General features: G+C 46.9%; 8 protein-coding genes across 8 annotated transcripts; 3 read left to right on the forward strand and 5 right to left on the reverse strand.

Moving 5' to 3' along the window:
• Window positions 1–11,684: 11,684 nt before the first annotated feature.
• W97_09024 (uncharacterized protein) lies at window positions 11,685–13,184 on the forward strand (the record flags this gene model as incomplete). Its single annotated transcript, XM_007786888.1, has 2 exons — window positions 11,685–11,930; window positions 12,000–13,184. 2 exons carry the CDS (start codon window positions 11,685–11,687, stop codon window positions 13,182–13,184), a joined length of 1,431 nt encoding a protein of 476 aa, XP_007785078.1.
• A 20-nt stretch (window positions 13,185–13,204) lies between these two features.
• On the reverse strand, window positions 13,205–14,534 carry W97_09025 (uncharacterized protein; the record flags this gene model as incomplete). The annotated part of the gene is made up of 6 exons (XM_007786889.1): window positions 13,205–13,264; window positions 13,319–13,767; window positions 13,836–14,119; window positions 14,178–14,356; window positions 14,414–14,439; window positions 14,504–14,534. The coding sequence occupies 6 exons, from the start codon at window positions 14,532–14,534 to the stop codon at window positions 13,205–13,207; spliced, it is 1,029 nt and encodes a 342-aa protein (XP_007785079.1).
• A 288-nt stretch (window positions 14,535–14,822) lies between these two features.
• On the forward strand, window positions 14,823–15,404 carry W97_09026 (uncharacterized protein; the record flags this gene model as incomplete). The annotated part of the gene is made up of 3 exons (XM_007786890.1): window positions 14,823–14,893; window positions 14,954–15,004; window positions 15,062–15,404. 3 exons carry the CDS (start codon window positions 14,823–14,825, stop codon window positions 15,402–15,404), a joined length of 465 nt encoding a protein of 154 aa, XP_007785080.1.
• Window positions 15,405–15,662: 258 nt separating this feature from the next.
• W97_09027 (uncharacterized protein) lies at window positions 15,663–17,005 on the reverse strand (the record flags this gene model as incomplete). Its single annotated transcript, XM_007786891.1, has 5 exons — window positions 15,663–15,913; window positions 15,949–16,616; window positions 16,669–16,710; window positions 16,763–16,801; window positions 16,944–17,005. 5 exons carry the CDS (start codon window positions 17,003–17,005, stop codon window positions 15,663–15,665), a joined length of 1,062 nt encoding a protein of 353 aa, XP_007785081.1.
• Window positions 17,006–17,784: 779 nt separating this feature from the next.
• W97_09028 (uncharacterized protein) lies at window positions 17,785–19,529 on the forward strand (the record flags this gene model as incomplete). The annotated part of the gene is made up of 4 exons (XM_007786892.1): window positions 17,785–18,033; window positions 18,141–19,173; window positions 19,235–19,443; window positions 19,503–19,529. The coding sequence occupies 4 exons, from the start codon at window positions 17,785–17,787 to the stop codon at window positions 19,527–19,529; spliced, it is 1,518 nt and encodes a 505-aa protein (XP_007785082.1).
• A 244-nt stretch (window positions 19,530–19,773) lies between these two features.
• On the reverse strand, window positions 19,774–20,414 carry W97_09029 (uncharacterized protein; the record flags this gene model as incomplete). Its single annotated transcript, XM_007786893.1, has 2 exons — window positions 19,774–20,266; window positions 20,317–20,414. The coding sequence occupies 2 exons, from the start codon at window positions 20,412–20,414 to the stop codon at window positions 19,774–19,776; spliced, it is 591 nt and encodes a 196-aa protein (XP_007785083.1).
• A 1,131-nt stretch (window positions 20,415–21,545) lies between these two features.
• On the reverse strand, window positions 21,546–22,007 carry W97_09030 (uncharacterized protein; the record flags this gene model as incomplete). Its single annotated transcript, XM_007786894.1, has 1 exon — window positions 21,546–22,007. The coding sequence occupies one exon, from the start codon at window positions 22,005–22,007 to the stop codon at window positions 21,546–21,548; it is 462 nt and encodes a 153-aa protein (XP_007785084.1).
• Window positions 22,008–23,709: 1,702 nt separating this feature from the next.
• Window positions 23,710–25,088, reverse strand: W97_09031 (uncharacterized protein; the record flags this gene model as incomplete). Its single annotated transcript, XM_007786895.1, has 3 exons — window positions 23,710–24,089; window positions 24,157–24,661; window positions 24,768–25,088. 3 exons carry the CDS (start codon window positions 25,086–25,088, stop codon window positions 23,710–23,712), a joined length of 1,206 nt encoding a protein of 401 aa, XP_007785085.1.
• Window positions 25,089–25,656: the final 568 nt, after the last annotated feature.

A 25,656-nucleotide genomic window follows, 5' to 3' on the forward strand; every position in this document is an offset into this window, starting at 1 on the left:
AACCTTCGTTCGTATAGTCGATTGTTAATCCTAATTAACGTAGAAATTATTTCCTATAAATAATCCGGTCGGTCGCCTCTAACTAAGTTGTCCTTAACATTCTCTTTTAATCCTTAGTAGTACTACGCGGTTAAAGCCGTCTCATTCTATAAGATGTTTAACGCTACTAATTAGAACTAGGTAGCGTAATTAGCTACTAATCCCTTCTAGATTAAGTTTATTAGTTCTCTTTCTATAGTACGTGCTGTATTAATGTCTCCGAATACTCGTCGTATCTTTACTTTAAACGAGAGTATATTAGTAAATAGTTCCGTTGTTTCCTAGGACTAGTTGCGTTTATCATTCTTAAGGAAATTCTTAAGATAAGGCTGGATCCATTTAAATGCTCGTCCCCTTAAATAGGTGATAATGAATATAACTTCGTTTTCTTCTTAGAAACGTTCCTAGTTATACTAAATATATAGGTTATATTAAAGTAGCTATAAATCGAGTTTATTACACTCTTCACTATACTCGTCCGGTACCTTAACCTTAATTGGTTTTAGTGCTAGGGGTGGCGGCAGTACCTGTCCCCTTAATAGCCCGGCGGTTAATCCTATAGTAGATATATTAGCGTGTTATAACGAGGTGCTATTACGAGATAACAAAAGTTACTGTAATAGTTAGGGTCCTAATTAAGGAGATAGGGAATAGTGCCAAGATACGGTTAATAAGGTGAGGATTAATATCACGTAGTGAGATTAGATTAAGTTATAAAGAATGCTAGATTCTTATTTAAGTTAAGCACACTATTCTAATAAATAAGAATAGTGCGGCCTATATACTACAATACCTCACACCGTGATCCCCCTAATTAGAGTAATCCATTCCTAATCACACTAATCACACTAATTAGGCACCTCTTAGCATCCTAAGTGATTAGTCCCTCACGTGACGTTTAGCACTAATTACCTTTATTCCGCGTCATCTACCGCGGTTCGTGACACGTGTTAATCTTAGGTGTTCTATAAAAGTGGTGCTTAAAGTGTAATAAGGTGCTATTATAAGATAATAAAGGTTACTATAATAGTTGGGGTCCTAATTAAGGAGATAGGGAATAGTGCTAAGATATAGTTAATAAGGTGAGAATTGATATCACGTAGTGAGATTAGATTAATATTATAAAGAATGCTAGATTCTTATTTAAGTTAAGCACACTATTCTAATAAACGAGAACGGTGTCTTCTATATACTACCTAGTGCCCTTGGTGGCTAGTAGTAGCTAGTAGTGCTAGCACTACTATCCTCTACTAGCATTACTATCCATCCCTAATCACGTGGTCCTTTCTACTAGCACTAGCTAGCAGTCACGTGGTAGCTAGCCGGTGCTAGCCACTATTCGGCCTCATGCCGGTGACGCCAGTCTTGTCCTATAAGGTTGTAACAACTTATTCGATCTTAAAGCTATCCCTATTATCGTCCTTAGCCTCTATAGTAATAGGGCTAGGTTCCAGGTTTAGTTTCCTTTAGTAGGGGTCTTCCCCTTAGGGTGCTAGTTCTAACTACGCTACTAAGATTACTAGATGGATCTTTATTAGTAGGAGAAGGTCTAACTCGTAAGCGAGGGTGCTAACAGCTCTCTTAATTATAAAAGGGCCTATCTATTAGTGTGAGAGCTTCCGGTTCGTGTGACTAGGGACCTTATATCCCTTATATAGCTTTAGGTAGGCCTACTAGCTAGGCTATAGCTTTAATAGCTTATGCTACTAGTTATAGCGGTGCTTTATAGTAGCGTTCGCGAACGCAATTACTTCTAAAGCCGCTTAGCGGAATTTCTAGCGTAGCGCCTCCCTATTCTCTTATTATAGCTCTATAAGGGCCGGGAGCGAGTCTTGAGTATTAAATCTATATAGGATTTAGTTTAGTAATAGTTCTATAGAGCTATTTATTATGTTATTTAGGGTTTCTTAGATCTAACTTAAGGGTTCCGTCTATTATGCCTTAGGGTTAGTTAAGAGGAAGTAGTATAGGGCGATCTCTATAGTCTAATTAGTGTGTTCGCTCTACCTATCCGTTTAGGGATAGTAGGTAGTACTCGTTAGTATTTAAATGCCGAGTTTATCGAAAACGCCCTTCTAGAAGGCTAATAGGAACCGTGCATCCCTATCTAAAATAAACCTAGAGGGAATACTCTACCTATACCCTTATAGGGCCGCGAGCTATATAGCCGCCTATCTAGTTGCTAGCTATATCTCCTCTCTTAGGACTAGTAGGATTCGCTTAGAGAACTTATCCGTTATTATAAGGAGGGTATTAAATAGATAATTAGTGGGTAGTAGTTTTATTACGAAGTCGCAAGCGATTATATGGAAGGGTACTAGTAGGCTCTTAATAGGGTTGAGCTAGCTATAAGGTTAGTGCTTTTAGGTCTAGTTTAGTAGGTACTCTAGATAGTATCGGATGTAAGCCTTAAGTTTTAATATAAAGCCTTTAATTATAAAGTTGTTCGTGATCTTCTCCCGCGACTAGTAGTATTCTACGTGAAACTTCCGGTTATAGTAGAGGTTAAAGACCTTCTTTTCTAACACTAGTAGAATATAGAGGCGCTTCTTACTATCTAGGTTATAGAAGTAGATGAGTCTATCCTTTTAGAAAAACTATAGTCCTTATAGAGGGGTGCTATCTTTCGTCTCTAAATTATTAATTGTAAAGATAATCTACTTCTAGTGCTTATCTACCTTATAGCCTATCTTGGCTCTAGCTTTAAAGTCGTCGCTAACCTATACTAAGGTTACGTAGAAGGTGAAGGCCGTGTCGTCTAGGACGTCCGACTCGTCTTTATTAGCTAGGGCTTTCTAAGCCTCGCTGAAGAGGCGACTAAGTGCGTTTAGTATAAGGTGTATACATTTAGGATAGTATCTTACGTCTAGATTGAATTAGCTTAGATACTAGGAGGCCTATATTAGATGTAGGTTAAGCTTATTAGTGGATGTTATAGTTAAGAACTACGTCTACTTCGCGATAGCCGTGATTGCTAAATAGTCAGTAAAGACGTAGGTCTTTAGGGAAGCCTGGATAAAGTTCTTCACCTTCCGGACTATAAAGACGATGCTGCCTATCTCGAGCTTAGTTAGCTAGTATTATTTCTTAGCTGGGGTTAGGCATCTACTTAAAAAGATAATAGGCTTGATTTATGTCCTCGGGAAGTCGGAAGCCTTCTTTAGCTAAGCGGTTAAAGTATTATCCTACTTTATTAAGAGCTTTAAGTCTTCTATAATTAGTTCTGGGTCTCCCTTAATATAGTAGATTATGGCGCCGATTCCTAGTTAGGATGTATTAATATTAATATAGAGCGGTCTAGAAGCGTTATAATGTGCTAACTATTCCGTTTAGAAGAGCTGTTCTTGTAATAGCTTATACGCCTAAATAAGCTTCTTAGTAGGCTTAATCTTAGTCTTTATAGCGAAAGAGCGTCTAGCGTTCCCTACCTTCGGAGCGTCCTTTAGGAGATTAGTCTTTAGATCCTAAAGCGGCTTAGTGATTTAGGCATAGTATGGAACGTATACCCTATTTTATTTAGTGACTCTAAGGTAATGCTCGAGTGCCTAAGCGTCCCTTGGGAATAGTAGCTGCTTAATCACCTCAATTCGTTTCTTTTCTATAAAAAGTCTAAAGGTGTTAACCTTTTACCCTAGTAGGTTTGTTATTAGGTAGCCGAGGAAGCTTTTCTTCGGCGATAAGCTAACTTACGCTTTATCTAGAAGTGAGAATAGGGCGTTTAAGTGCCGGACGTGATTGTCTAATAACTTTAAAAAGCAAACTATATTATTAATATAAGCCTTAACGGATTCTTGTAAAGGTCGTAGCATGTTATCCAGACTCTATTGGACGTACTATATAGAGTTGTAGTAGCCTATTAGGGCGACCTTAAGGATCTCTTATCTCCTATAACTATTAATTGCGAATTTCCATTTGTTGGACTCTACTACCAGCTACTAATAGAAGAAGCTTACCGCGTTAATAGTCGAGATGTAGAAGCAACCCTTAAGTGACGAGATGAGGTCGGCTTGTAAGGGTACTAGGTAACTATCTTTAATGGAGATAGCGTTAAGGTCTTAGATATTAATAATAGCCCTTAATTTTTATTATATAGTACCGTTCTTTATCGGGATTAAGCGCTATACTATAAAGATAGGAAAGCCTATCGGGTTCGATTACTTTAACTACTCTATTTTTCCTTAATAGTAGAGCTTATCGAATGTCTCGTCTACTACCGCTCGGTTCTTTATAGAAAGTAGATACAGCTTTATTGGTAGATTAGCCTTCTACTATCCCTCTATAAGGGGAATTCTTATTCTTTAGTCCTTAGGGATGTTAACGGTTACACCCTTATCAACCTAAAGATTAGAGTACCTAGTTACTACTTCTAAGAGATGTTTGACGGCCTTTAGGTCCCTATAGATTGTGACTCTATTATCTAGGGTTGTTTCTAGAGTGCTTTCTTTAACTAGCGGGCGATTTGGGGGTAGCATTGCATCCTCTAGATTAATAATCGCTAGGCTATATTCTAATACTTCTAATACGTAGCATCCTTTAGGCTTACTATTAGTTAGGAAGCCTAAGCGCATGTGCTTATACGCTATAATAGGGTGGTGCCCGTTGTTTCGAATCATAATGTGCGTGAATCTATTATCCGTGATATAGGTATAGATACTTCCCCCTACCTAGAGGAAGGCTTACTGATTGCTTAATACTTACGGGTTAAAGAGATACTCTACTCTAGGGAGTAGGTTGGTGGTATAAGTGACCTAGACGCTTGCTCTTGATTTTACTAGGATGGTTAACCTTTTAGCGCACCTTACTGTCGTATTAACCTTAGGCGTCTTAGGAGTTACTCGTATACGGGCCTCCGCGCCCTATACTATACCAAACGTAATAGACCTTTTATAGACGTTAATATTCATCTTCTCTTAGTTAATAATATCTATCCTGATTAATATTTTAGGAGCGAGGTTATCTATAATATAGCACTCGCGACTAGTTTTAACGAGTATATTCTAGCCATCTAGCTTCGCTAGAAACTAGATGTCGACGACTATAATTTTATAGTAAGGTATTATGTCGCCTTTAACTTCTCGAATTTTAGTAGGATTCTCTAGTTTAGTGATCGGAGTGGTTGGGGCGACGTCCTTTAGATACCTTCTATTTATAGCTGCGAGCGGGTAGCCTATATTAATATAGTAGTCTTTATCCGCTGCTTTTAGGGTAAGGCGGCCTTTAATTATTATGTATTCATACTACCGGAAGCTTTAGCCGGGTTCGGTGGTAGACGGAGGGGCTGTTAATTTAATAACTAGTAGCGGCGAGTCTATCTAGACCTGGAATATTAGTATCTCTAGTGGCTAAATAGAGGGTTGGTAGTTTTACTTCTTATGGACTAGGCGAACATGCTAGTGCAGCTTATTCCCGGAGTCGAAGGTAGAACTATAGGTAAGGCATTTACAGATAAGGGGTGTCTTAGACGTTATTAGTGCGAGTAGGATTAGTGTTAGCTTTAGTGTGACTGCTAGCGGTGGTTAGTAGGATTTAACAAAACCTATAAAGGCTTCTTCCGACTCGAACCTATTTTCCCTAGTAATCGCGTTAGAGAGAGGGTTATTATCCTAGTCCTCTACGTTCTATACTAAGGTTTCTTCTTAATTAGAGGGATACTCTACGTCCTTAGCTAGATTCGCGTTAACGTGGTAGGTCCCTACAGACTTCCCGTGGTTCCTACTAGTATTCTTATTCGAATCGTTCCTCGGCTTATTCGACTAGTGGTTACCTTACGGCTTATTAGAATAGCTAGAGGATTGGGTCGCTTAGCCGCCTTGCCTTAGCTCGTTTCCTAAGGTGATGTATAGGCGCTCTATTATTATCACGTACCTCTCGCTTACACTTAGTGGTTATTACTATAGGGGGTTAGGTTTTTAGGAGTAATTATATTGAGTGGAAGGATTAGGGTGTTAACTAAAACTCTTACCCTAGCCTTAATTATTCCCCTTATACCTATTTAGTTTGTTTTTACTCGAGTTCCTTTCCTTATTATACTGAGACTACTGTTAGTAGATGTCTTCCTAGGTCTCCTTTTTTTATTTAAGCTAATTGATTAAGTCTTCTATGGTGGTTAACGGTCTGGGCTATTAGAGGGTAAGCCTAAGTACTAGGTTAATATGGTTCTAGACTTAAGCTAGTTATTCTTTAGTGGCCTTAATACCCCTATTCCTTAAATTACAAATTACTAATAGGACGAATTTGGCGATCGGGCGGCTGTTCCGGATGTCTTAGGGCGTATAGTGTTTATTCTCTAAGGCCTTTTAAGCCGCGGTGGAGCGCTTCTTATACTTATTAGTTAAGTATTTAATTTAGCGTTCGATCCTTTCGCTGTTAGTCGGGTACTTATGCTATATTGGGGAGAGTTAGTTAATATACTATTATTAGGCGGAGTTATATAAGTACTTATAGAGGTTCGTGCGAATCACTTTAGCTAGATAGGAGACGCGAGCGTTCTTTATTGCGTCGATAAAGGGGTAGACACTTTAATAGTAGATCTTTCTATTCTTATTAATAACGTCTCCTTTAGGAAACTCCTTACTATCTAGGTCTGGATTAAAGAAGCCGATGTCTTTAGGGAAGAAATGTTATTAAGGTTAGTAGTCTTCTTTCTCTTCTTCTATATTAGGTGTTAGGTAGGGTCGATAGTATAGTTCTTCCCGAGTACGTCTTAGCCTTTTAAAGGGCTAGTCTAGAGGGGTCGGAGCTATTAGTGGTTTGGTTGGGGTACTAAGCCCTACTTTAGCCTCCCTTATACGTTAGTTTCTCTCTAGCTATTCCTAGTTAATAGACTCTTAAGTAGAGTTAATTGCTTGCTATAAGAGTAGCTATATAGCCTAGGCCTACTAAGAGGTGAAGGCTAATAGTGGGTCCTCTACTAGAGGGGCGTTGCGGTTGGGTCCTTCTTCTCTTAGGATGGACTCGGTAGAAGAGGAATAATAAAGCGGGGCTATCGTCTCTTACGTTATTAGAGGTGTTATATATTAGTGCGTGGGTCGGTTCCGACCCTCGGTCCTCCATAGGCCCTTATATAAGGCTTAAGTAATAGTTAGGGCGTCGTCTTAAACCGATCGGTCCTCTAGTAATAACTTTAATAGGGGAAGGGGTTCCCTTAGGGCTTAGAAGGCGTCCTTATTAATTAGCTGACGCTTACGCTTAAAGTCTTTTCTAGGCGTAGACGGTTCTTCGAAGGCTCTTAATAACGGAGGGGTAGAGAGTAGGGACGAGTCTATTATTGCTAGTGTAGTAGCATCGGATAGGATAATAGGTTGCGAGGTTCCTAATCTACGACCTAGCTAGGAACCTAGGGGCGCTAGCGTAGCTGGAACGGCTAGAGTTAGGGCCACGGGAGTTTTATTAGTTTTAACTAGGTGGTGTCTTTCTAGTGTTCCCCTAGGGGTTAGTTCGTTGTCTTGCTTCTAGGCTAGGTAGAAAGGGAACTCTTTAATGAATTGGGTGTCTCTTTAGAACTAATAGAGGGCAAGATTAATGAAGTGTTTGCCGTTAACACTAATTGTCTAGTTAATTAGGTAGCTTAGTCCTCTAGCCTATTCTTAGATAGTCTTATCGAATGTTGGAGGGAAGGGAAAATGATTAATAATAAAGCCTTAGAGCTTATTAACCTTTTCTTTTATAATAATAGACTTATAGCTTGGAATCTTTTATGCGAAGGCTCGGATATAGTATATAGTCCTAATAGTAGCCGCGGGTAGGTTTAGGAGGATCCCTATTAAGGTAGCTAGCTTAAAGGCTTACTAGGATGATAGGGTTCCGTTAACTTAAGACGACGATGAGGTGATGCCTTAAGTATTAAAGGAGATGGAAGTAAAGGTGGGAGTTGAGAGGGAATAAGAGAAGAGAGGAAGAGAAAAGAAAGAGGGGGAGTATAGGTCGGTTAGTAGCGAGATAGGTGGATTTAGTGTATCGCTAGTAAGGAAGGACCTAGCCCCTAGCTTAGTTCCTAATTAGTGGGTCGGACCGTGGTTGCTTTTTAGACAGGGCCTAGTAAATAAGGTCGGATCGAGAAAGTCCTAGGACCGTTAGTTAATTAAGGTCGCGATAGTAGTATAGCGAACTGTGTGGTAGCTAGTGAGTATTAAAATAAATCGAACCTAGTTAGTGTCTTATTAGTGCGACCGTGAGGGGCGCTAGTTTAGTAGAGTTAGTGCGACGCTTCGGTCGGCTTACTGAATGTGGTGCGAAAGTCTTTTAGCGCTATATAGCAATAGCTGGTGGAGTCAATTGAATGGTCGAATCCTATAGTGTGCTTTTTAGCTACTATATATCATAATTGGATCTATATATCTCTAAATAGTCGTGAATATATAATTAATTGAGTGATAGTCGCGTTGTCTCAACGCGACCGACTATATACCTATTGTTTAGTTGGCTCTTACTATCTAGGCCACCTCACTGTAGCCTGGACTGTGACAATTACGCTTATAGCTAATTACACTAATAAGGTATTAGCTATAGGCCTAACTAGGGACTATATTAGATTACTCTAAGAGTAAATATATAACCTATAATTAGAATCAGATTTTAAGGATTAGCTCGCTCTATTATTTACTGCCTAGCTACTTAAAATAAAGGCTAGGGCGAAGCCCACTAAGATTAACGCGTATATAAAGAAGTATAAGATAGATAAGACTAACTACAACTAGTATAAGGTTACTAGCACTAGATTAAGGAAGAAGTAAGAAGACAACTAGCGCGAGAAGTAAAAGGGTAGTAAGGTTTCTAATCTAGTTTTACTCTAAGAGGATCCCTGTACTAGTGTAAAGCGTAAGGTAAAGAAGGCCCTTATTTAGCGTACTTTAAGCTAAATTAATATAGATTAAGGCTATCTAGAGACTTATAAGCTAATTCTACTAACTCTTCTAAAAAGTACTTTTCTGCTCCTACTAAAGCGTCTGCTACCGCTACTAAGTAAATAGTAGGTAATAATATTAACCTATAGCTCTTAGATAATAGCACTACTACCACTATTGCTACTAATAGTATTAATATTAAGAATATTAATATAGACGAAGATATTCTTAACCGCTTAGACGATATAGTGTTTACTATATATAGCTCTACTAGTAATACTTAGGAAGGATAGTTATCTACTAATAATGTTAAGACCGGCTAGGCTATTATTAATAATAAGCTTATGGAGGTAGCACTTCTAAATAAACCGCCTTCTAATAGCGATTATACTACTACGTACCTTACTAGTAATAAGTTTATATAAAATTCGCTGCTATTAATATATATAGGCTCTTAAAATATTTCGACCGCTTTGACACTAATAAAGTTACTAAGCGCGTGTCTACTAAAAATAGTTATAATATACCTACACCTTAGCTATACTTCTATTTTAAAGAAGACTACTTATATAGCTATCTACTATAGTAGGAAGTTAAGGTCCACGAAGTTAACTATATAGGCGTGCCTAAAGCCGAGGCGAAGTTAGTATACTTATATATAGAATATAATAGAAAATTCGTAATAGAGGAACTATAAACTAAATATATTAGTAACTTTTATAGATAGGTGCTAAAACTATACTTACTTTACCTAAATAACTAGAAGTCATCTACGCCACCTATAATAAGTGGTAGTAATATTATTAGATAGAGCACAACTACCTTAATAAGCCTATAAAATACCTACTAATTAATAAATATAAGCGTATTAAGACCTCTACTATAAGAGGACCCCTTAAATCGCACCTAAAAACCGCGTATAAGTAGACTATTACGTAAATTAAAGTCTATATTCTAGACTATTAATAAGTTCCACTAAAGTTCTCCTCTATATATCTAACTAAAGAGTGTATAAATAAAAGTACTTTCCTTTCTAGATTATCTCTATATATATATCTAGTTATATTACACGGTATGTCTTAGGACGAGACTAAAAATTAGGTACTACTTTCGCCTACTAAATAACACCTAAAGGCGGTTAGGCGTAAGAAGGCTAAGTAGGTAAAGTAATAAATAGGGTTAGTAGTAAGCTCTAAGCGTTACTGTCTTATATTAAGCTTATAAATCAGCCTAGTTAATTGCTAGCGCTAGGACTATATAAATATTTACTAGGATAATAAGCACCTTAGGGGACTTACTAGAATATATATAAAGGTTAGAATTATTACTACCTTAGGCTTACTAAAAGGAATTACGAGCTAAAGTCTATATAGAGCCTATAGTATTCTCGTCCTTCGTGTAGATACTATATTACTTATTTATATTTTATTACATTTATAGCTTAAGGAGTACTTGCCTACTAACTTACGGATCTATAGAAAAAGTACTTTATAGATAGAATAAATGTAGCTAGGCAGATACTTATACTAAGTAGAAATCTATTACTTTATGCTTATAAAGCATATATTACGCTAAAAGTCCTTTACTATATATAAGGGGCGAAGCAATACAGCGGCAGTATCCCTCTTCGCTAAAAGCAACTTCCTACTTTCCCTACACCCCACCTATAAGGAAGGTAGCGGGGAAGCAGCGGCTCCACTAAGCGCAGCGAGGCCTAAGGAAGGAGGGATCAGAGGAGGAGGGGTATATAGGAGAACTCCCTTTATAAAAGCGCCTCCATTAGGTAGTCCCAAGGGCCGGTGAAATTACATGTCAGAGATTCACTCCGTTCCATATTGGATGGGATTTGTTCCTTGAGAGGAAAAGCACTTTTTGATTGCCGTCTCTCGCTTGCGCAAGTCTGATGTGTGAGTATCATACAAAGCCAAACGCCCAACCCTAGCAACCCATCCGCAGCATATGCAATCGCCAAAGCACCACACCATCAATGCAGCCGCTAGACTCCAGCTCGTTACTTACGGTCACTCGAAGCCAGTTGAGAGAACCTAAGAAAGGGACAGCTCTTCTAACTCTGCCTCCAGCGTGTCCACCTCGGCGAGCGTGTTGTTCGTGGCTGACAGTTGAGCTGCGTAGGTATCTGGAGGGCTGTGAAGTGAAGTAGATGGAGGTGAGGTAGATGGAAAGAGCTTTCCCGGACTTTAACCGGGACTTAAGCAAACTGAGATTGGTGAACTTTGGGAGAAAGGGCCTCCATAAGGCAACCTAGTCCCAATGATTATCATAATTTTCAGTAGTCGTGGCCGCTTTCCAGTTGCTAAAACGCGACCACGGATTTGTATATTGATCCTTGTCCCCTGTCGCCCAGGGTTTGTGAAAAAGCACGTAGCCGCCTCGGCCATACACTGGCACATGCGAAGCGGCCACGGGCTTTTTCACTGATCCTCGCGCCTAGACTCTGGTTCCGCAGAGCCTCGCGCCTTATTTTAACCTTAGCCCGAACCGCCTCTAGCCCTCTCGCGTCTATCGAGACTAATTCCAAAGTTCACACGTAGAGCTAAAGTTTTCGTCCAACGGCAAGCTCTGATATCTCTTAGGCTCGACTGTCGCACACGACTACCTACATCTCGGACCTCAAGAAGACCCTAGACTCCGCCGGCGCAAGGATTTTTTAATACTGCCATCGTGGTCCGGAACATTGTAGTCCTTGGAGGGTCGAGTCACCCTAGACTGACCACCACCTTGGCTCCCTCACCCCGCGTCCTCGCGTACCTCGTCCGCCGAGGGCGCATCCTCCCACCCACCATGGCCCTCACCGTCGTCCCTCATCAGCCCTTTGCGCCGGAAAAGCCAGATGCCTTTAATCCACCTCCGCCAGTCGTGGTCACGCCCTGCGATCCTTGGCCGCGGCCGTACTACCTCGAGAACGGGCTCCGACGCGTGCACCCGTACCATTTCACCTATAACACCTACTGCAAAGAGCGCTGGCGCGGGCGAGAGATCCTGGATATCTTCGCCAGCGAGTTCAGGGATCGGCCTGTGGAGTACTATGTGAGTGCCCCAGCTCGTGGACAGAGCGCACCGAACGCGGCTCATGTGTATCTCTGACGCCAGGGCTAGAAACACGCCATCGAGAGCGGAAAGGTGGTGCTGAACGGCAAACCTGTTTCCCCGGCCCACGTCGTCAAGAACGGGGACATAATATCGCACACCCTGCATCGACACGAGCCACCTGTCACGGCGCAGCCTGTGGGAGTCGTGCACGAGGACAACGACATGATCGTCATCAATAAGCCGGCTGGCGTGCCGGTGCATCCTGCGGGACGCTACAACTACAACTCAGTGGTGGAGATTATGCGGGCGGAGCGTGGATACACTTTCAATCCGCTGCCATGCAATCGGCTGGATAGGCTGACGAGCGGGGTCATGTTCATTGGGAAGCATAGGCAGGCGGCGGATAGTCTTACGGTGCAGATCAAGGACAGGACGGTCAAGAAGGAGTATGTTGCGAGAGTGGTTGGGGAGTTTCCGGAAGGGGAAGTCGTCTGCGAGCAGCCTATCTTGCAAATTAGCCCGAAGTTGGGCTTGAACAGGGTCAGGGCGAACGGGAAAGAGGCGAGGACTGTGTTCAAGAGACTTGCGTATTATCCGCCGCAGCAGAAAGACGGTCAAGAAGATGTCAAAGAGTCCAATGGCGTAGTCGAAGATGGCATGGCGTGGAAGAAGCTGAAAGGCTACTCGATCGTCCGCTGCCTGCCATTGACAGGACGCACCCATCAGCTCCGTGTACATTTGCAGTTCCTCGGTCATCCGATAGCGAACGATCCGATCTACTGCAACCAACGAGTCTTCGGTCAGGACCTCGGACGAGGCGATGATAACTCAGAGGACGACGAAGACATCATGGCACGGTTAGCGAAGATGGGCAAATCTGAGGTTGCAGAAGCTGTCGCTTATCACGATGAGATGGTTGACGAGTACAACAAACGGAAGGCGGAGAAGATGTCAGGGGAGTTTTGCGAAGTCTGCGACACGCCGTTATACAGCGACCCTGGAGAGCATGAGTTGGGCATCTACCTCCACGCCAAGAGGTACGCTTGCGAAGAGGGAAGATGGTCGTACGAGACGCCCTTGCCAGATTGGGCGCTGCCTCCACCGGGAATGGCTGGACCTACTGAGGCGACGCCGGAAAGTGATCCGCTGGCCATTGACTTGGAGAGGCTCAATCTCAGCACCGACAGAAGCGCGACTGTAGCGACAGATGGGGCTGTCCCAGTAGCACAGCCGTTGGCTGCTGCTGCGTGATATGTACGACCTGTCTACTATTAGTGTTTCAGATCTATCGGCACGCCGTTACCTTCTCCGCTCTGCAGCATAGCCTCCAGCTGTTCGCATGATCAGCATCAGTGTACACACAGCCGCTTCTCGAGGGGACATACCACTTCCAGATCCTTCAGCGCCTCTTCCGGTGTCTGTCTCGGATCCTGGTTGCCTGACTCGATCCCTTCGCCCCACGCTTTGACCTCCTGCTTCACGCCCGCACCTTCGCCAGAGAACTCTTTGGTCTCTTCCTTACCGTCCTTGACTATCTTGACCATAGACCTGAGGACGGTAACCGTGCCTTTCTCGCAAGCCAAGGTGTACTCACTCCCGCTGAACGTGGTGCCAAAGGATACCGAAAAGGTTCCGGAGACGCCGGACTTGGTCTTCCACGTTGCATCAACTGTGTCAACAGGCGGCAAGTGCTCCTGCAGCCGCGCAGTAAATGCAGACACGCGGGTTGGGGCGTTCTCAGGCTGTAGCAGAAGCCGAGTACCGGCTATGAAGTGTACACCGCCGTCCAGGAGGAAGCCGCCTTGGTACTCAGGTGTCTTGCGCCACGCAGTTTCTAGGCAGGGTCAGTCACAATCATAGCTCTACAATCTTACACGTCTTGCTAGCGTCCTAGAGGCTCACCAAAATACTTCGTCCCCGGCTTCACAAACGCATGCATCCTCGTTCTAAACCCAAGCACCCGTCCCATCTGCCTCACCTGCTCAGCACCATGTAGAAAAGAATCCATGAAGCGGAAATTCTCAGCAACGCTCCACGTGACTTTCGACGTGTCGACATTGTCGTGGTACCACTTGACCAGCTCCGTGGCCGTGGCGACGTCTTTGGCGACGGGCTTCTCGGCGAGGACGTGTTTTGAGGCTTCGAGGGCTTGGCGGATGTAGGTTGGTTGGGTGAGGATGGGGAGACTATCGCATAGGGAGATGTGAGAGTGTGGTAGGGAAAGGGCTGGGAAGGGTCACGAACCCTATGATTACGGCTTGGATGTCGGAGCGGGCTAGGAGGTCGCTGTAGCTTTTTCCCTCGCCGGAGTCGTCGCTGTAGAGGTCGGCATTGGAGAGGTTCTCTGCGAGTGACTTGGCGGATTTGAGGGAGCGGGAGTAGATGGCTTTGAGGGTGAGGGAGGGGGCTGCTTGGACGGCTGGCTTCGTCAAGTGTCAACAACGATAGCCGTGATGGTCATGGCTTCAGTCTTGTAGTACCAGATGCTCGTCTTTAGCAAACATGCCTTGGGGGAGGTTAGTTATAGTTATTCAGAGAGAAGTAATACCGGGAGTTTTTGAAGAGATTACCGCTTCCGATGATCGCTACTCCGATTGACATGGTGACTGTTAGCTGGATGCCAGCGCTGAACGAGTTGTTCAAAGAAATGAACTAATGTGAGTTACTCAATGCGTTTCCGTCCTCAATACATGAGCACTATGAATTTCTCGCAATGACGTATCACCGTATGTGGTTCGCGGCAACCTCGGCATCTCGCTGTGGTTTCAGCATCCAATGTCCAGCAACGATGTGGTAAGAAGACCACCAAGCTCCCTGTCCGACTGCTGGACCGCCGTCAGAGATAAGAAGTGATGCCTAGGAGAAGATAGCTCTGTATAGCGGCCAGCAATGGCGCACACCCTCCTCAAGAACCGTCGGCGGACCGACTATAGGTTCTCTCTCGAATACCGCACAAGATGGTATATCCAAACATCCACGGCTCGATTCGGACGACCTTGATGCTGATTGAAGCCTCCCAGGATTGACAACGACATGTACGATCACATGAACAACAGCGTCTACTACTTCCTGTAAAGCCCCCCCTTCTTACAACCACCCGCCCCCACCATGTCTAACGACCAACCCAGCTTCGACTCCATCGTAAACTCCTACCTCATCCAGCACTGCTCGCTGCACCCCCCGACCTCCGACTCGATCGGCCTCGTCGTCCACTCCCACTGCGACTACTTCGCGCCTGTGGGCTTCCCTGCGGTTGTCGACCTCTGCTTGAGGGTGAATAAACTGGGGAAGAGCAGTGTCACGTATGAGATTGGGGTGTTTGAGAAGGGAGTCGAGGAGGTCAAGGCGGTGGGGAACTTTATTCACGTTTTTGTGGAGAGGGAGGGTAGGAGGCCTGCGGTGGAGGGGATGGCGGAGAACTTGAAGAAGGGATTGGGAGCTATTGTGGTTTCGGAGCAAGCGAAGCTATGAAAGCTTGTAGAGGACATGTCCTAGCCACTGCACTCTGGGGTTTATGCGGCCGATCTCTTCTTTCCTCTGGTACCAGAATGCTCCGAGGCTCTGGAAAGCTATGTCCTATGTCTTGAAAGGGGGTGACTTCAGACAGTCACGCTTCGGACTTATTTCGCAATCTCAGCTCCGCCGCCAGCAGATGAAAATAGCCAGAACGCCTCCCGGATTGAACTTCTTCCTCGGGCCACGATCAGCTCCTCCGCAGCACTCTGGGGCTCACAGTCCTTTGCGGGACTTGTATAGCTCAAAGTGGTCATAGAGCTTCACCCTAATCCACCCCGCATCCCTGCGTACCGAGTCGCTTGCGTTGTCTACGTTCTCCTTCACAGCCAATCGTTCGTCGTCTGTTGGCCCGTTGAATAAGTCACTGATGTCCTCCAACTGGTAGTACTCCCCGCCAACACCACAGGTCTCGCATGCTTCCAAGTAGTCTTTGAACTGCTGCACCTTGATCTTTGTCTTATTCCCTCTCTCAATGTTAAAAGCACCGGAGACCATTTACGCAGCTCAAAGGGTATCTCTCTTGGATCCCATTCGGCCCGTGTCTTGACAGCGTCCATCTCTAGTACCCGAAGCTGCGGCATGCGAAGGAGCGGCTCAAGTAGGTATCTCGAATCGAGGCGCCATACTGAATCCGGGATTTTCTTCGCATCCCACAGCTTCCGGGTGCAGAGTAGCCAGTCTTCGTATTTGTCCTCGAACTCTCTATCAGAGAGTCTAGTTGAGGAGGTCCGCGGCGTTACAAATCGGAAATCGCTTGAGGAGTCATGCCAGGGGATATGCACCAAGAGCAGTTTCCTCACGTGGTCCCTGAGCAGCATCCCGATTCCGTACTGATCAGTACTCAGGAACTCAGGCAGGTCCTCCAGATATTCGATGTGAAAGGCGTTTAAGTTGTAGAAAACTCTTGCTGCCTCTTCCGCCATCCCCTGGCCAACATGATAGCTGCTCATCAGGCCAACGGAATCCACTGGCAGAAAACCGTGCCGAGGTCCTTGGCGACAGCATGGTGTGGACGTGAACAGGCTTGAGACTTCGATAGGGCGGTCCTCCACGTAAAGATGCTCGTATATCATGTTTCGCAGCACAAGAGGTAAAGAGAGGAGCTTGGCGGCTTCACGCCGCATAAGTGGTGCGAGGTGCTCGCACAAGCGCTCCATGACCTGCAGCCTGTGTGTCCTGTGAGCGATGCCAAGGCCAAGGCAATGGCTTGCTTCCGTACCTTTTCTCGTAGTTTTCTCGCCGAAGCTCATACTCGAGGATCCTATGCCACCAGTCAGGGTCGCAATCGGTTCGCTCGTTTCAATCCAACACACTTCTCCGGATTTGCATCCTGGCCTTGAAGACTAGCGAGCCTGTATGATTGTCAGCTTGCGCTGTGACACAAGACAGGAGGCTCCATACATTTGCTTTTGTTGCTCTAGATCTCGTCGTAGATTTTTCGGGCTGCGGTTTCCTTAGACGCTGTCCAGATGCCAAAAGCAGCCGCCGACTTACGCGTGAAAGTGGAAGTGCTTGATGTCGAGAAGCCGAAGGCGGTGAAGAGATGGTTCCGGCATGTTGGGTCCCTTCTTGCGGTGTTTCAAAGCTCTGTGATTATAGCTCTAGACGATGATTCTTAGCTTCTTTAGATATGGAGAGGGCCACTCTTTTGCTTCTTAGCAGATTAGAGGAACTTTCGCTTTTGTCTGACATACTGCGACAGGATAAGCCACCTGTCTGGATGCTGTTTGACAGTGGAGCGCATTGACATGTTGTTGATCCTTGATGCCAGGTCTTGACTTCCTTCACTGACGTCTTGCTTCACGTGACCATCACCAAAGGAGCATATTTCATCCTCGTTTCGCGACTATGCAGAAGTTAGCCTTTTCGCAGCCTTTCTCAGTCGACATGATAGCGCTACGGTCAAGGTCGCTGTGTCTTCCAATTGGCGAAGCAAGCCGTGCCTGTGTCATGATTGCTGTTACCTCAAATCTGTAGTTTCACGGCGTCGAGGGATAATGACAGCCGAAACACAACACAAGCCTGCAAGATCAACAGACACGCGAGCGCCACCATGATCTGCACCTTGCTGAGCGAGTCGGAAAAATCCCACGAGCTGATCTCCATCCCCACAACCCCAGGTTTTCCCCGCACCGACGGGAATACCCTCGGGCGGCCGTTTCAAGATTGCGCTTCGCGCCGCGGTACGTGGGTGCATGGCCATGATTTACGGGTTTATTATGTACGGAAAGACCGCTTTGGCACTCATTGCTACGATTTCGAACTTTGGCTGTAGCTGCCCTGCGCCTGCATTCCTGGCTTACCATATTCTTATCAGACGTTTCGGTGAGCGATCATGGAGAAAACGGATATTGTGCGTAACGATAGTACACCTGGGACTCTAGAGGAACTCAAGAAGACAGTCACCGTCGATACTGTTCACAATGATGAGGCGCTGAAAGTTCTCGCCCGTTACGCTGGAAGCGAGACTTGGGACCCGGAGGAAGAGAAGAAGGTTGTTCGGAAGATTGATAGAAGACTTGTGACGATTCTGTGTATCACCTATGGGCTGCAGTACTACGACAAGGCTATGCTGTCACAGGCGGTACGTCAGCATCGACGTTTTCGTACCATGCTTTGAAACAAGCTCCTTAGATTCTGTTTCGTGAACAAGGCGAGTCAACGAAGTACCGCCGCTGATTTACCATCCAGGCCATCTTCGGACTGCGAGAAGATCTCCAGTTGACCGGCAACCGCTATTCCTTCTCCGCTTCAATCTTCTATCTCGGCTTCATCGTCGGCTCCTACCCAGCCATTCTCATGGCCCAAAGATGGCCCATCGAGCGCGTGGCCAGCGGAATCGTGGTCGTATGGGGCGTCTGTCTCATGTGCACGGCAGCCTGTACCAACTGGCAGAGTTTGTACGCGCAACGCTTCTTCCTTGGATTCTTGGAGTCCGGCGTGTCCCCAATGTTCATGCTCGTCGTCGGCGGCTGGTATCGAAAGGGCGAGCAAGCGCTCCGCATGGGAGCGTGGTACTGCTGTACTGGCTATGTCTCCGCTGTGTCACCTCTGATCAACTACGGTCTTGGGCATATCACTGGCGGCGGTCTCGCTCCGTGGCAGTACATGTATCTCGTAGCCGGCGCCATTACCGTTGTGTGGGCCATCGTTATCTATTTCGTTATGCCGCCAGATCCGATTCGCGCACGAGGATTTTCGGACAGAGAGCGTTACATTGCCGTTGCGCGTATGCGCGAGAACAACTCCGGCGTTCGCAATACGCATTTCAAGGCCGGTCAGGTCTGGGAGTCTCTTCTGGACATCAGGTTCTGGCTCATCTTCTCCATTGCCTTCCTCATGATGATTGCGAACGGACCGGTTTCCTCGTTCATCCCCATCATCATCGCCGGGTTCGGATACAGCCGCTTGAATTCTCTGCTCCTAGTCATGCCGGCCGGCGCCATCATTGGCACGATTGAGATCCTGGCGCCCCTCGCGGCGTACAAGATCCCCAGAGCTCGCGCCTACATCATCGCGATTTGCCAGACTGGTACGATTGTGGGATCGTGCTTGCTGTGGCTGCTGCCGCGGGAACAGAAAGGCGGCCTTCTCTTTGCATGCTACGTCCTGGCTTCTTTCGGCGGCGGGTACGCGGTCACCATGGGACTCCAGATTGCCAATACGGCTGGCTACACGAAGCGCTCGGTCACTTCGTCGGGCATTTTTGTTGGATATTGTCTAGGTAAGCTGAAAATTCCAGTTGACGTTGCCCGCGGATGGTGCGCCAGAGCTGACATGACCAGGCAACTTCGTCGGTCCGCTGCTATTCAAGCCTGAGGACGCACCGTCGTATGCTCCGGGCTTCATTGCAGTGCTGATTACGGCTGTGATTACGGCGCTATTGGCTATCGTGTACCGGTTCGTCTGTGTTTGGGAGAATAAAAAGAGGGACAAGACTGGGACCTTGGAAGGATTTGAACATGCGTATGAAGATGATCTGACTGATATGACGGTTCGTCTTCTCCTGAGCGCAGTATTGTCATGGAATTCCGGCTGCTTACAGATGCGCAGAACCCGCAATTCCGTTACACCTTGTAGTTCCGCCATGGAAACCAGGCAACGAGTCGGTGGCTGCGGAAGAATTGTAAGACCTACCGGTCAGATCATCAGGAATGCGAGAGCACGAACTGGGTTCACTTTTCGAACCAGTTGACAGAGCAGCCTACACTATACCCATTCGTTACTGACTTCGGAGGGACAGCGAACGTAGCTCATTGTATCTTCGATATTCTGATCATATAGAGTGCGCAGAGCAGCCAAGCCCTTGACTGTCAGGAAATTTTTACAGGCTCGAATTCTGCTTATCCTTCCAGAAGTAACCTGCCGCCAGCTTCAGAAACACGAGCTGCACGCCCGTGCTGATATCGCTGTCCCGCTTGAACTTCGCAGTAAGCGCCTCGCCCTTGGCATGCACCTGCTTGAAAGCATTCCCGCTCTCGTACACCTCCACAGCTCGCAGCTTTGCTTCGCTGTCTTTGTCTTTCATGATGCCATAGTATAGTGTCCCTGGCTCTTGCTGCTTAACGGATGCCACCAGGCTTTCCCAGCCCTTTAAGGCTTGCCGCGATGTGCCTTCCTTGTAACCAAGAGTTGCGAAGACGACGTACGGATCGGCGTGCTGCGCGGTTTCAGCCCGTGTGAACGATGATACCGTTTCGAGGCTGTAGACGACCGGCGCGCCTTCGAGGAGCGTGGAATCAGATCCGACGAATTGCGTAAACGTCGCTATGGGTGGTATCTGCATGTGGGAATCCAGCGCGGCTTTGTCGGCGTATCTGATAAGTGTTAACGACGGTGTAGATTCAACCCAGTCAGAATGCCGCACTCTTCGATCACATATATTGACTTCTCATCTTGCGCGTCCTGGGGTACCGTGATCGCATACTTGAGGACGCCTGGCTCTCGCTCCTGCGAGTATGCCATGATCTTCGACAGGGCATCTAGAACCTTTCGAGGATTTGTTGTCAGCATCCACGCGACACAGGTAACCAAGTCGTAGCCACCTTGCGACGAGCTTCTCCACCACCAGTGGTAAGATGTCCTACTACGACCAATGTCGACATTTTCAGGTAAGAGTATATGGTCTGAGGGAAGTGAACATATACGGTGTCAAATAGATCTTATAGGATAAGCACCGGCTCGTAGTATGATACGCGGCGGCCATCTTAGCTATTGAATCGTAGTTAGACGCACAATTGCATGTGCTGCTAGTACCCCGATTGTTTACCCCGAAATATACAGCTCGGTGACAGTGGAGGATGAAGAGAACCGCTTCGGTTGTCGTTCTCCAGCTCGAGGTGTTGCGGGCTGCTTAGTCAGCTCCGCGGACCTCAGCTACGTGAACTCGAACCCGCGAATCCGCCAACCCTCCAACGTCAATATCTCTTGAATGTTATCGTCATGCATGGTCTAGAGCTTCCTAACTTGGTCTAAAGATTAACCGAGGAAATGTGCTAATAGCGAGGAAATTAACATCCTAACTAAAAGGTGGTGTTGTCGGTGAAATTCATAACCATGGGCCTTGGAGTTCACGTAATTAACCTCACGACGTGCTCTTCTGTGTAATGGAGTCCCAAGTTGTATAGCTATCTAGTATATAGAGGAGCCTCTTCACATACTTGCGCTTCGAGGCTCGCCTTCTGCGCTTGTAAGCGGACCGAGCGGCCCTCACTTCATGTTCTGCCTGGACTGCAACAGAATTGGGACTCCACTTTCATATGCTACCATGTTCCTACCTCGCTACCTGACTTGGTGTCATACAGACAAGAGCAATTTCTTTGAGTACAGAATATGGTAAGGATAGTAGGGACGGGCCTTCTCTACATCATTTGAACCAAAAGGGAACTCTTAAGTCGTTGTAGCACGCCCAAGCAAAAGTCGGGTGAAGAGCCATGACTGGCCGCTGCGGCTGGCCCAGAACCGAGAAATTTCCATTGGTCACGCTGTTTCAGGTCCAGCTGTGGATAAGCCAATTGCCACATTTCCACAAACCAGAGAATTCAAAGAGTCGGGACGGGAATTCACCAGCCATAAGCACGAATTCAAATCCTCCTCTCATGCCACGAAGTCGCCCCCAGCGGCAGCGAGAATCAATCTGGAAGGCGGGATCTGGCTGTCAAAGCCGATACTGGCAGTGAACGAGAACGTAATGCCGATACCCCAAACCACGGTATGCGGAGTCGCCAGGTTGAACGTATTTGCACCATCCAGTGCCAGGCGATGTTCCCCGCTAAGGAAGAGCTGCTTGAACTCCTGAACCTTTGACGAGCCATCGTAGACGTGTACTTCGCGGATCTGGCCCCCTTCGCCGCTGAAAAGGAGGAAGACTTTGGTTAATTTCGTTCGGACATCGTCGACAATAACGGGTGTGGGAAGAGCAATATGAAACCAGCTTGATTTGCCGGCTTTGACGGACATGTCCGCGCCCCAGCCTTGATGACCAACTCGGTTGAGGTTCTCCGGCGACTCCACGGTGAGCGCGTTTCCATGGGTCCAGCTTGCGTGCAGCCTGGGCATGCTGGATTCTGGTGGTCGACCGTTGTAGTCGCCCGAAGTATATGTCCTTATATTTGCTGTTTACCTGAATAGTGTGTGAGATTCAGCAAAATGAAGCAACTCTTAAACGACCTTACCGGGTCTCTCTGATGAATGACCGCTGCTTGATATTGAGTCTTGGTTAGAATATGCTATGCGTTAACAGAGAACTGCACAAGATGTACTGGGTTTGCTTGAAGGGAGGCAGCGGAGGTAGGAGCTGCATCCTTTATAGATTATCTGACATCGTAATGCCAGGTTCAGCTGGGGCTGAAGAATGACCCGCAGCTGAATCATGAAAAGTACCGACCATCCTTTCCTACCAAACCAAATCCGAAGACTTCTCTTACCAAGAACAGGGAGGTTTGGCAAACAGCTGCAGAGGTCAGCTGGAGGCAAGACAGCCCTACGCTTGTTCCCAGCTGAAAAGGCGGACTTGCGGATCCCAGCCACAGCGCGTGGCGGCCGCCGTACGGAGCACGATAGAAACACAATGCCATCGCGTGTTGGGTTGTCAATGTTGTTCAAGAGACCCGATTGAGATGTATCATCGCTCATGCCGAGGCGTGACGCGGACAATGGGTACGGTCATTTGCAAGCGGGCAAGACAAATTTTCCCCAGTCTGACTTCGGTACATGGAAACAAAGTTGAGAACGGGCTCTATGGTTGTATCTACGGTTCACAACCCTCTAGCGCTTCTCAAGCTCGAGTAATTCGACATGAGACAGCTGCAAATGTCGGAGATCTAGGGACCTTGACCATAAATCAGCCCGCACAGCTCATTCCGCCGCTTAAACAGCTAGATCTACCGTCTATCGTATTGTATCCTCACTCTCATCCCCAGAAGCATTCGCAATAGACCGCTCGGCAAGACAACGGCAGTGGATGAGCCACTCCATCATGATGCTGAACAGTGTTGTGCCGTCCTCACCAGCAGCCGCGCTATCCAACGTCTCACTCAGTCTGCCACTCTTCCCGTCGTCCAGCCAACAGCGGTGCACATCATGCCATCGGCACTGACATAGAGCTCGACTGCTCGCCCAGCAGGAGCGCAGAACTGTGGATCTGGCCCCCTCGAAGAGTGGAAGCCTTTAAGATTGCCAGGGAGTATGATCCGATCTGGCACCTGGGCTGAGACGCCGTCGCGTTGTTGGTGCCAGCCTATGCCGGTGGCGTGGTCCGTTTTAAATTATTGACCTCGGCTGACGAGATACCTGGCGACAAGACAGATAAGCGGAACGGTCTCAACGCATACCCAGCAGCGCGAAGACCTTATCTCGAGGGTATGCGGCCTCAAAGTTGTGAGACTGTGAAAGAACCTCCGCTAACTTCGGGCTTTCGTCATTCTTGAGGCGAGTTCGTAACGCGGCCATCTCGCAGAAATGTCTGGTGCTGTCCTGTGGGCGTCGACCCTGACGGCTATCCGCCTCGAATAAGGGCGATCAAAAGACATTAGGAACGGCTCCGTAGTGCAATAGTTCGCCAGGATTGCCCCGAGTTCCCATGTCCTAGATCGATGGATGTATCCGCAAGGGCTAATCCAGGCTTTCTTCCTTTCAATCCAATGATATGTCCGCCGGATCGCTCAAACTGTATTCGAAACGTTAGCCTTTAAGAGCGGAAAGAAGAAGCCGTAGAGAGAGATAGGGATGCAACAATCCAGTCTACCACCATGCAACAAACTTACATGTAAGTCTCAAATGGTATTCCCCGCCACACCTTCTCCTTCCCCTTTTGGTACATCTCCGGCTCAAAACTATGCGCCGCCCACACCTCAAACAGCTTCCGCCAATAGCAAGCCTGCGCCGCCGGTGTGAGGTATCTCTCGCGGAACGTCGCGACGCTGTTATCGGCAATGCGCTGCGCCTCGTCGAGGTGGGAAAGATAGTAGTTTAACTTTTCCTCCAGGTCCGAGAAGTCGGCTTTGACTCTGACATAGTTCTGCCTGGGCCCGTCCGGGATAAGGAGGTGGTGGAAGTATTCCATCCATGTGAGTGGTTCAGGTACGATGACGACGGAGCCACAGTTTAGGAGGTATTTCAATCGCCCGGAGTAACTTCGACCTAATACCCTTCGTTAACCGAACCATTGGACGAACAGAGAGTTATTTCTGTACAGGAAATTGCATACCTTCTGTGTGAATCACGAACATGTACCTGCAATGGTCATGAATCGGCAACATTCCCTTTCTCTTGTCCGGGTCATCATCCCATACAATTAACTCTATGTCTGCCCAAGACCTCCCCTTACTGATTTCCAATAGAGTCTTCCGCTGCTCATTGAGCCCCGCTCCACGCCATACCGCCCGCTGGTCCTTCTCCATGAACAGCCGCTCGCCCTCTGCAATCTTATCCAGCACCCTCTCGTAACTGCCTACCACGTCACCAAGCCAACTCCAATAGCCAAAGTCTGGCATGAGCCACAGATGTTGCTGATCCTCTCGCCGCGTAAGAGCCCATGTAATACCGGTTGGTGTCTCCTCGTCGTTAGGGATATCCTCGATGTTAAAAGAGAACTCGATATTTGGCACGGGGTCAGGGTAGGCTATTAGCGCTCGATGGATGGAAAGCAGAATGGCATTAGACCGCTCTCGAAAGTCGGATCGCGTGCATCCTTTTACCTCGAGGACGTATAGCTATGAAGGCGGGAGTGGGATAAGCCGATGGTCTATGATTTGAAGAAAGTAGGGACATTAAGCGAATATCTCTTTTTACCTGATGATTGTGTATCATTGCGCGTACAGTCCCTTGCCTACTCCAAGCAATGCTCGAGGAGTTTGGCGTGATCTTGCCAGTCTTGTCCTGGTGGTGCCCTGCGCGATCCAGCTCGGGCCAGAGCTTGGCGAAAGCAGCATTGCATTGCGACTGGTTGAGGCCATAGCGACGGGAATCGCGTACCGGGTCGAACGTCCAGCTAAGAGCATCGTATGCCGGGGATTTCGGCCAGGCTTGGCTGGACGCAAATCGGTAGGGCGAGTTGTAGTAGACTCCCACAAAGAGAACGATGATAGCCACGATGAAGACGGCGATAATGGTCACTTGATGCGACCGCCAGAGAGCCATGAACGCACGCAGCCGTCTCCAAGGCTGGAGAGAGAGGAAGGCTCAACGTGTAGAAGAACGACGCGAGTGTGGAAAAGGGTCTCGCTGCGGAGTGGCAAGGTGGGGTTTTGAATTGGCGAGCGGAGATCCTCCGTGATAATTTTCAAATCCACGATACTGTTACAGGATACGAGCATCCGGTGGTTAGCGTAAGCCACTTGCAAGGGTTTCAGTCGCTAAAATCCTCAACTCCATAGGACGCGTTCGCTCCGGTTGGAGCTGTCCATCATGTGAAGAGGTTACATCGTCTATCAAGCACGCACTTCGATAGCCTCCGTCGCATTTTGACCATAGGTATGGTAGTTTCGAGGTTGTTACAGTGTTTGGATAGATCGTTCCCCTACAAAATGACACCCGCCAATCACCGGAAGCTGGCCCTGCATCCTGCAGGTAATATGCGCTAGCAACACGCTCGTGCACCGGCTTCCAAGATTGGTACGAACTTCCTAGAATGGATTAGTTTGTCTGTAATAGTCCCAGCTTGTTCAATGGATAGTACTAGCTACTCTTTTCGAGGAAACGGTTGTTG

The sequence above is a fragment of the Coniosporium apollinis genome (genome assembly GCF_000281105.1).
Source record: "Coniosporium apollinis CBS 100218 chromosome Unknown supercont1.75, whole genome shotgun sequence".
Lineage (NCBI taxonomy): Eukaryota > Fungi > Ascomycota > Dothideomycetes > Coniosporium > Coniosporium apollinis.